The 11,093-nt window shown below is 50.0% G+C and overlaps 1 protein-coding gene across 1 annotated transcript; it reads right to left on the bottom strand.

Moving 5' to 3' along the window:
- Positions 1-3,918: 3,918 nt before the first annotated feature.
- Positions 3,919-6,526, bottom strand: ANKRD33 (ankyrin repeat domain 33). The gene is made up of 4 exons (XM_021704902.1): positions 6,406-6,526; positions 6,086-6,226; positions 4,217-4,612; positions 3,919-4,022 (listed from the first exon to the last, which is right to left on the bottom strand). Exons 1-4 carry the CDS (start codon positions 6,524-6,526, stop codon positions 3,919-3,921), a joined length of 762 nt encoding a protein of 253 aa, XP_021560577.1.
- Between the last annotated feature and the right edge of the window lie 4,567 nt (positions 6,527-11,093).

Raw genomic sequence — 11,093 nt, forward strand, 5'->3', positions numbered from 1 at the left:
GTGGCGAAGCTGGGATGTTGGTGGCGAAGCTGGGATGTTGGTGGCGAAGCTGGGATATTTGAGGGGCACAGGTAGAGCAGCCCATGCTGACTTCTTTCCTCTCTGGAAGCTGAAAGGCTGTCAGAAGCTGTTAGAGGATTCGAGACAAAAGGCTTGGCCTGGGAGGAGCACTTGTGGGACTGCAGGCCTAGGACTCGAGCTGCCCCGGGATGGCCAGGCACGGACGGTGGCTCTCCAAGGTGGAGAGGTTGCCTCTGCTGGGGGATGACTGCCTGCTTGTTGACTCCCCCAGCCCAGATCCAACCCACACTGGCCAGGAGGGAGAGGCATGGAGGGCTAGTTCTCTGGTCCTGAAGATGCCGAGGTCACCCCTGCGCCCTAGGACAACTCAGGCCCGTTAGACGTGGCAGGGAGTGGCTCAGAGAGCCCGGGCACCCTGGCTGTGGGCAGAGGCCATGCGCTGCCTTGGAAAGGACACAGGCATCAGGGTCCACAGACTTGAACTCCAAGTGTCACTTAGCCCCTACCAGCTGGTGACCTTGGGCAAGTCGCTTAATCATGGTCTGTTCCCTCGACTATAAAATAGGAAGGTCATGGGGTGCCTGGGTGGCTCAGTCATTAAGCGTCTGCCTTCATCTCGGGTCATGATCCCGGGGTCCTGGGATCGAGCCCCGCATCGGGCTCCCTGCTCTGCGGGAAGCTTGCTTCTCCCTCTGCCTGCCGCTCCCCCTGATTGTGTTCCCTCTCTTGCTGTGTCTCTCTCTGTCAAATAAATAAAATCTTAAAAAAAAAAAAAATAGGAAGCTCATGAGGATTCAATAGGTTAATGGTGATGCTGAGGCCAGGACAGTGCAGTGCTCCACCAGCTCACTGAATTCTCCCAGCGGCCCCATGCTGACTGAGGTTATTGTTACCTCCACTGCATGCGTGAGAGCCTGGAGGCTCAGAGAGGCTCAGTGACTTGCCCAAGGTCACCACCTGGCTCCCAGGCTGAAGCGGGTAACCACCATGCTGTTCCAAGCCTGCAAATGTAGTTTCTTTCCCTGTCTTCGATGGGAGGAAAGAACTCAAGTTCCATCCCAAAGGCCCAGAAACAGCTCAATCAAACTCAGTTCCCCAGGACCCTTCCATAGCATCTCAAATCTTGGTAGCACTTTACAGTTTATAGGAACTTCTAACCCAGATTATCTAATGGATCTTTCCTAAAACCCTGTCTTCCCCCACTAACAGATGAGAAAACAGAGGCAAGAGGAACTTAAGTGCCTTATTCACAGAGGTAGGAAATGGTAAATTAGCCTTCAATCCATTCCAGGCCACCATAGTTGCCTTCAGAAGCCTCCAGCAAAGGGGAGCCTGGGTGGCTCAGTCAGCTGAGCGGCTGACTCTTGGTTTCAGCTCAGGTCAGGATCTCAGGGTCCTGGGATCGAGCCCCGTGTTGCAACAGGCTCCGCGCTCAGCAGGAGTCTGCTTCTCTCCCTCCTTCTCCCTCTGTCCCTCCCCTGACTCGTGCTCGGGTCCTCTATTTCAAACTAATAAATAAATCTTTAAAAAAGAAAAAAAAAAAACCCTCTGGGAGAAATCACACACCATCTAACCCAAATAGTCATTGTCACCTCAGTGTGTCTGCGTGCTTTCCCCTATTCAAAAACAGGTTTATTTTTTAATTTTTCAAATTTTAGAAATACATGACAAAAAAGTCAAAACGTTCTGTGCAGAATAATTCCAAGTAATTTATGTAGATACTCCACCCCCAAGAAGATGGAATGTAACTCCCCACTCCTTCAGTGTGGGCTTCATGCAATGACTTCTTTCCAAAGAGCACGATATACAAAGGGGGAAGAAAGAGTGACATCACAGGGAGAAACCTGACAAACACTACTTCAGCCAGGTGATCGAGGTTCCCCCAACCGTGACGTTCATAGCACGTACCCATCATGGGATGGGATGTGATGAGAATGGCGTGTCACCTCTGTGGTCTTCCTCCTGAAAGCCCATAACCCCGGTCTCATCATGAGAAAAACATCAGACGAATCCCAATTGAGGGATATTCTACAAAATACCTGATCAGTACTCCTCAAAATCGTCACAGTCATCAGAAACAAGGAAAACCTGAGGTCATTACAGTCAAGAGGAATCTACAAAGACATGACAACTAAATGTTATGTGGTATTGTGGATGGAATTCTGGACAGAAAAGGGACATTAGGGGAAATCTGAATAAAGTTTAGACTTGAGTAATAATGTATTTATATTGGTTCACTAATTGTAACACATGTACTTTACTCACGTTAACAACAGAGATCACTGAGTGTGGGGTGTATGGGAACTCTGCACCATCTCTACAACTCTTCTGTAGATCTAAAACTGTTCTAAAAAATAAAGCTGATTTTTTAAAAAGTCAAAAGTTTCAAAAAGATATTCAGTGACAAGTTTCCCTTTTGCCCTTGGTCAAGTTGCCCAGTCATCTTCCCGAGCAAGTGGCCACGTTTCTTCCCAGAGAGGTTCCAGTGAGGCAGCGGGGTTCCAGTGTGGAGCCTGGTCTCCACAACAAGATGGCTGGCTCTCAATCTTGATCTCTGCCAGTTTCTAGCTGTGTGACCCCAGGCAGTTCCTTACCTTCTCTGTGTCCTTTGTCCTCAAAGATATAATCCTCATAGGATTATTGGAAGTGTTAAATGTATTAATGTATATAGTAAGCACCTTATAAATGGTTGCTTTTATTATTACAAATAAACAAGCAAATGTATTTATGGAGCAAACATGTTAAGAAAAAATACCCAGGGGTGCCTGGCTGGCTCAGCTGGTGGAGCACGCGACTCTTGATCCCAGGATTGTGAGTTTGAGCCCCACCTTGGGTGTGACGATTAGTTAAAAATAGAATCTTAAAAAAAAAAAAGAAAAAAAACCTGAGGAAAAAAATTGTAAATAAGGCACGCACAAAAAATTACTAAGTGCCTTTTCAAGATATTTTTGGCTAATAACCCCACCTATGGGTCATCTAGGGGAAGTAATTTTGTCTGACATACTATTTACTATTGATTAGGGCCCAGACTCTATATAAAGTTAAGAGGTTAAGCTGTAGAAGATTGATAAATAGCAAATTATTTTTATCTGGCAGAACAAAAAAGTGATTTTTTTTTTTTAAGATTTTATTTATTTGACAGAGAAAAAGACAGTGAGAGAGGGAACACAAGCAGAAGTGGGAGAGGGAGAAGCAGGCTTTCCGCTGAGCAGGGAGCCCGATGCGGGGCTCAATCCCAGGACTCTGGGATCATGACCTGAGCTGAAGGCAGACGCTTAACGACTGAGCCACCCAGGCACCCCAAAAGTGATGGTTTTATTGCCAGGTAGGAATTAAACTTTTTTGTACCTACCTTTCCAATCTCATTCAAGCATTCTTCTCTCCACTGTCAGTAATGGTTTTTCCTTCCCCTCCTTCAATCCTTCATTCACTAAGTAGTTAAATACATCCCGGTACTCACTATATGTTTGTATTAGTCAAGTTTATCTTGGTGCAAATTTTACTTTGACAAATAGTAACATGTCATACACGCTGTTCCACCCCTTGATTATTTACGCTTAATACATCTTGAAGATAGTTTCATATCAGAACATAAAGAGCTTCCTTAATCTTGTTTTACCACTGTATAGAATACATCATATGGATGTATGGTAATCACACCCATAATCAACTTAGCTAGTCCCCTGGCTAAGTTGATGGATGCTTAGGCTGTTTTCACTCTTAGGATTGCAAACAATGCTGTATGAATAACCTCCTAAGGAGATTAGGGTAGAATCATTTGTACAGAGATGGATGGGAAAGCAGAAGGACTCTAGAGGGTGAAGGAGCCTTAGGGAGGGACCTGATCACCTGCTCCCAGCCTGGCCTTAGCCCATCTTCCCCTAATTCTGTGCCCACCTAGCCTCCTCCTCCTGCCTCCTCCTCTCCATCCTGAGCTCCTGGTATCTCCAGACAGGAAGGGCTAGCCTTCGATTCTCTCGAGGCCTGGGCTGTAGCTTGTACTGTGTGGGAGATGAGGATGCCTTGGAGAGGCGGATCTTGGGGGCTTGGGGCCTGGGGCTGCTACTGTCCCTAGGCTGTAGCCACTGAGGGCACATACTCAGCACGCCCTCATGGCTCTGGTAGGGGATGAGGACCCGGGAGCCAGGGACTACCTGGGGGGTCTGGGGGGCTGGGGTAGGGGGCGGGGCAGTGCCTAGCAGCTCTGGCACAGACTTGCTGCGGGTGCCCAGCGCAGGTGGCTGGTCAGGGCACAGGGTGTGGCAGGCCGTGGTGAGGAAGGGACTGGCCAGGCTGGTCGTGATGGTCACGAGGTGGTCCAGGACACCCCCCTCCTGAGGAAACTGGGCAAAGGGGAGGCTCAAGGTGGCCTGCAGTCGCTCTAGGAGAGATGGGGTGGCCTGGGCCTGGGCCTGAGCCACAAGCCCAGGCAAGGCTGGCCACTCGGGCTGGTAATGCTGGCTCAGCTGCTCTATTTGGGGGCGCCGCAGCAGCATCCGGATCCTCTGCACGGTGTCGAAGCTGTCAGTCAGCAGTGCCCACTCTAGGGCTGTCTTGCCCCGAACAGGATCCACCGCTGTCAGGTCAGCACCTGGGAGGGGGCACAGGAGTGACATGGGATGGGACAGGGAATGGTGACTTGCAAAAGGGCAGATTCTTTTTTTTTTTATTTGAGAGAGAGAGCATGAGCGGGAGGAGGGACAGAGGGAGAAGCAGGCTCCCCACCGAGCAGGGAGCCCGATGCGGGGCTCGATCCCAGGACCCTGAGATCATGACCTGAGCGCAAGGCAGGTGCTTAACAGACTGAGCCACCCCAGCGCCCCAGAAGGGCAGATTCTTTTGCAGCAGGACTGATTTGGGTTAGATTAAAAACCACAGAGTCCCATCCTGTTGCAGCTGGAATCTGGGAGCCGTCAGCCGATACAGCCTCAGGACAGTACCAGCCCCAGATACCAACAGCTATTTAAGGCTAAAGAAGAAGGGGCGCCTGGGAGGCTCAGTCAGTTAAGCTCAGGTCATGATCTCAGGGTCCTGGGATCGAGCCCCACATCGGGCCTCTCCCTCTGCCTGGCACTCCCCCTGCTTGTGCTCTCCCTCTCCATCTCTCTCTCTCTCCCAAATGAATAAAAAAAATCCTTAAAAAAAAAAAAAAAAGACTAAAGAAGAAAATGGAAAGTCCAGAGAGTGGAAAAGACTTCAGAGACCTGGTGGCGGGGTGGGTGCAGGGGGTGTCTCCAAACCTGGAGCAGAATAGGAACCTCCTGAGCCAAGGAAGGAGTGGTGGGCAGGTTGCCCAGGACAGGGGAGGCCCGAGCTGCACCTGCTGGGCAGGTGGAGGGGGGTCCTGTGGGCCCTCACTCCTCATTCTTCTCTTCATCACCACACCCCTCTAATCTGGGGTGGGGGAATAGCAGTCACTTTGGGATAAAGGGACGTTGCTGAGTTTTCTCCTTTCTCACCCCAAACACAGTCAGATGGGATAGGGAAAGGAAGAGTTTGGAGGCTGGGGTTCCCCAGGGTGACCAACAGATGGCAACCCCACCTCAGGAAATAGTGAAGGTCCAAGACTTCATGAGCAGTGTGGACTTCACTCCAGAACAACTCCAGGTGGCCACATGCCTCAACTACATATCATCGTGTCCCTGGAACCCTGGCTTGTCAGAAACGGAAGTCATCCCAGAGAAAGCCAACACCCTCATTATACTGCTATGGCCCAAAGAGGGAAGGCATCTGCCCAGGGTCACTCAGCTAGTGGCAGAGCCAGGACTAGAACCAAGAGTCTGGTTCCAGATATCAGCGTTTTTTGTTTTTCCAGCTGGTCTAGGTTATCCTCCCAAGCTTTCTTTTCTGAGACCAACATTCATGGTGTAAACAGAGATATCAATAGCTGGACTTTGCTGATTGTGAGAAGCTCAAGCACACTCCCCTCCCCCAGGAAGTCAGCCTAGATTGATCCTCAATCTCCACCTCTCTTCTCTCTGTAACCATACAGCTGACTTAGTGTCAGGCTGGAAGGCTTGGGGAGGGACTGGAGGTCGCAAATCCCAGTCCAGGCCCCATGCACCTGCCATGAGGAGGGCAGCCACGCATTCCGAACGGTTCCGCACGGCGGCCTTCATCAGTGCTGTTAGCCCCCGCTGGTCTCGGCGCTCCAGGTCCAGGCCCGGGTAGTAGTTGAGCAGGAGACTCACCAGAGGCACATGGCCTGCAGGGCACCAAGCACCGAGCTTAGCTCTCCCGGAAAGAGGGTGATGAAGCCCCAAACCCACCCTCCACCAAACACAACAATCCCTGTGGTGGGAGAAAGTTAGACAGAAAGTATGGGATTGTGAGCCTGTCTGAAGTGGGGAAAACTGGTGGAAGGTAAGGTAAACAGTCTCTCACCTGCTTGGGCAGCCAGCATGAGGGCTGTGTCCCCTTCTTTATCCTGCTGGTTCACATCGAGGAAAGGGCAGCGGCTGAGCAGAGCCACCACACTCTGGAAGCCACGGTAGCAGGCAACCATGAGACCTGTCTGGGGGAGGGGCAGCTCAGCCCCTGCGCTTTTTTCCAGGATCTCCTTGGGGCCCCTGTGGGGCCCTCTAAACCCACATCCATCCCAGAGATGTCCCAGCCTCTGCTTAGACCCACCCTCACCCCCTCCCTTCCTCCCAAGGATCCAGGCATTGGATGAATGTCCTGTGGCAGGGACACAGTTGCTCTGGCTGCCCTGGGAAACACCTGGGGTAGCTCACCCTCCCGTTGCCATCCACCTGGGTGGCCTCTTCTGGGGAGACCCCACCGTCCAACGTGGCTTGGAGCTGGACAGGGTCATTGCGGACACAGGCCCAGTACAAGGCGCCCAGCCTGCAGCCTGGGGCAGGGGTCTCCTGGCCGGCGGGGCAGGATGATGCCTCAGACATGCCCAGCCCTCCCCTGGGCGCTCTTCCTCTTCCAGCCCGGGGGTGGGGGGGCAAGAAGGCCCGGCCCTCCGCCTCACGCGGCTAGCATCTATAACACAGAATGGAGGGGAACAGTGTCTCCCTGCGTCCCAGGGAAGGGGTCCAGCAGCCCACCCACCCAAGAGAAGACAAGCTGTGGGCAGGAGCCCTAAGAGGGCAGTAGTGGTTCGCTGTGAGGATCCCAGTTAAGAGTCAAGGAGAGGGGCGGTCTTCTCTTTCCCAAGAGACCTTACCCGGGTGTGGAGCCTCCCTAGGAGGCGGTCATTGCCGGGGCCCACAGCACCCCCAGACTCCTGGGAGCACACTCGCCGGATCTCCGGGGCGGCCCGAGGTGGGCTGTCTCTCCCCAGGAAGCAAGGCAGGTAACAGATGGCTGGACTTAGGGAAAGAGCTGTGGCAAACACCCGGCGGCTGAGCTGGATCAAGCTGGGTCAGTAGCGGACGCGGGGCCGGCAGGGGCGGGCGCTCTCCGCTCCCAGAGACCGGGACCCGCCCGAGAGCCTGCCCTGAGTGGGCGGGGCCCGATCACGAAGGCTCCTCCCCTGCGGAGGCGGCTCTGGGGTACGACCCCCCCCAACACGCTCACCTTCTGCTTCCCGCACCAGAAACACACCCTTCGGAGGTGGGAGGGTCGTGAGGGGTCCCGACCCGCCCGCGTAAGCCTGAAGTCCTGAAGTCCCTTTCCCTTCCGTGGAGCCGGGGTGGTGGAAGGAGAAGGTGCGAGTGCAGACATCTCTTTGAATAGGGGCTGGGACTGGGGGGAGGTGAATTGCCTAATTAGGAGTACAGAAGTTATGAAAGAATAAGTTTCATGGACTAGTTTTGGTATGGTAAATTAAGTATGGAATATTTAAATTGCATTAAAATTACAATAATTGAATTAAATTATTTACAATTATTTATTAATGATAATTATTAAATCATCCTTTTAATTAAATTAATACTAAAATTAAATTTAATGGATCAGTTTTGGACCTCAGGTGTAGAAAACGGGGCCAACCGTGTTGTTTGTATCACCCCCACCATCAGCATGTACAAGATCTTTTTTTATTTTACTTTATTTGGCTTATCTCTTTCATCCCTAATCCCCACAGCCCATTTTTCTCCCCTTTCCCTTTACCAATTGGCACTTATATATTCTTAAAAATGTACATTGCATTAAAAAAGGTAGTGTTGGGGCGCCTGGGTGGCTCAGTGGTTAAGCGTCTGCCTTTGGCTCAGGTCATGATCCCAGGGTCCTGGGATCAAGCCCCTCATCGGGCTCCCTGCTTCGCGGGGTGGGGGGGGGGTTCCTTCTCCCTCCCCCACTCCCCCTGCTTGTGTTCCCTCTCTCGCTGTCTCTCTCTCTCTCTGTCAAATAGATGAATAAAATCTTTTAAAAAGATAAATAAAAAATAAAAAAGGTAGTGTTGGTTTATGTATTTTTTTAAATTAGTTTCAGAGGTAGAGTTTAGTGATTCATCCCTTACAGTACTCATTACACCAAGTGCCCTCCTTAATGCCATCACCCAGTTACCCCATCCCCCCACCGACCTCCCCTCCAGCAGCCCTCAGTTTGTTCCCTGGAGTTAAGAGTCTCTTATCGTTTGTCTCCCTCTCTGATTTCATCTTATTTTATTTTTCCCTCCCTTCCTCTTTGTGGTTTATGTATGTTTTAACCAGCACCCTAGAATTGTGTGACAGAACTCATTCTGCTTTTTTCACTCCACGCTGTTTCGGAGATGGCCCCCTGTTGCTGTCCGCGCAGTGTATCTGTTAGGAGCGTCTGTGGTTGTCAGTAACCGAAAGCCGGCCTCAGTGGTGTGGTGGCTGCCAACATCAATCCAAAACTCCTTTTAGTGTTTCTTCTGAACTACAGAAGCTGGAAAAACCAAGATGACACTTCCTCGATTCCCCTGAGCTAGGAATCTGTGATTTAGGTTCTGCTCTTGTGCAAGACGTACATTTGGAACAGAGCTGAATACCATGGGACATCTGTTTTGCTGTCACAGATCAGGACAGATGTAGCGGGGCTCTGGTGAGCAGCTTCCTGATTCATCAGCTTCCTCCAGGAGTGACTGTTGCTTCCCAGTCACAGATACAGGTCATGTGCCTCTCAAAGCTGGGAGTTGTTTGTGAACCTAGAACCTGTTTCCCCATTCCTTTATGTCTACACTAGCCAGATCTATTTCTGTTGCCCCCTGTGGAACCCTAACTGCCACACGTGGCTTAACCAAATAGGGGTTTATTCTTCACACAAGATTAAGGAGTTCAGGGATAAGCTGTTGGTGTTGATATAAACTGACGGTGGCAGGGCCTTCTCTGGGGAGTCTCTTGACTTCTCCTCACGGCCACAAGATGGCTCCTGTAGCTCTAGCCATCAGAGTAAAATGCGGTGAATGCATGCTATGGAATTCTGTGCAGCAACTAGAAGAAATCCACTAGATTACATGTAAGACATCACTACTTAGATGACACAGTCTCTACCTATGACCCCCCTTCTCTCTAGTCACGTTTTAGTTAAGTGTGACCTTGTAACATGGTTTTGGCCAGTGAAATGCAAGCAGTAGTCTAATGGGTGAGGCTCCTGGAAAAATTTTTGCTCTCTTGATAAAAGATATGGGGCGTAGCTTTTTACCTCTTTCTTTCTTCCCCCTCTTCCTGCTGCATGAAGTTCCATAGTGTGTATGCATCCAATTTTTCTTACCTATTCTTCCAGTGTTGCACACCTAGCTGCCTCCAGCTTCCCGCCGCTGCAAATAATGCTGCAGTGAACATCCTTGTACACGTCTAGTAGACCTGTGGCAGAGCGTGTCTGAGACCGCTAGGCCAGAGGGCACGTATGCGCTTACTGACCAGGTACTATCAGATGGTTCTCTCTTTTGCAATGTGCCCACCAGCAATGCATGAGAGCCTCCCTACATCCATGGCCATGCTTGTAATTATTCAGCCTTCTAATTTTTGTCGATCTGATGGTACAGAACTATAAGTTAATATCATTATTTTACACTGGATTTTCCCTATCAACAAGGTGAGCATCTTTCCAAATACCTGGGAGCCTTTCTTGTGTCCCCTCCTGGAAACTGCCTGTTCCTAGCCTTTGTCCGATGTTCTGTTGTTTTCCTATCTTTTTCTTATTGCTTTTCCAGGAATTCCTTTTAATATTCTAGATAATAAACCCATTGTCAAATGGGTTTTAGATGTCGCAACTGTACTATGTACATTTCTGTTAGCTTTATCTGTGGTGAGCTTCACTGAAAGAAATCCTGAATTTTGGGCACCTGGGTGGCTCAGTCAGTTAAGCGTCTGCCTTCGGCTCAGGTCATGATCCCTGGGCCTTGGGATCGAGCCCCGCATCAGGCTCCTTGCTCAGCGGGGAGCCTGCTTCTCCCTCTGCCCCTCTCCCTGCTCTTATGTATAGGTATGGATTTCTAATTATCTTTCTTTGGATTTTTTTTTTTATCTATCCTGCCTTTGGACCTATAAATTGTTGTCCTTCATCGATACTGGAAAATTTGGAAATCTATTAAATTCACCTTGGTTCCGTCAAAGATAAAGACTGTGGATATTGTGGGGCACCTGGCTGGCTCAGTTGGAAGACCATGAGACCCTTGATCTCAAGGTTGTGAGTTCAAGCCCCGCTTTGGGTATGGAGAGTACTTAAATAAATAAAACTTAAAAAAAAAAGACTGGAAATTGAAGCTCAAGTTTGCCTAATTCAACAAATATTTTCAAACTAAAGCAGACTCCTTGATTTGTTTCCTTGTCTGAGATCCTGCCTTCCCTTAGATTTTAACCTAATAATTTTTTTTATTTTTTATTTATGATCTTTTTTATTTTTATTTTTTTTAAGATTTTTTATTTATTTATTTGACAGAGAAAGACACAGCGAGAGAGGGGACACAAGCAGGGGGAGTGGGAGAGGGAGAAGCAGGCCTCCTGAGGAGCAGGGAGCCCGACGCGGGGCTCGATCCCAGGACCCTGGGATCATGACCTGAGCCAAAGGCAGACGCTTAACCACTGAGCCACCCAGGCGTCCCATTAATTCTTTTTTTTTAAAAAAAGATTTATTTATTCATTTCAGAGAGAATGAGAGAGTGCAGGCATGTTGGGGGGGGGAGGAGGGAAGGGGTGGAGGGAGCAGAGGCAGAG

Source organism: Neomonachus schauinslandi, chromosome 5, assembly GCF_002201575.2.
Source record: "Neomonachus schauinslandi chromosome 5, ASM220157v2, whole genome shotgun sequence".
Taxonomy (NCBI): Eukaryota; Metazoa; Chordata; class Mammalia; order Carnivora; family Phocidae; genus Neomonachus; species Neomonachus schauinslandi.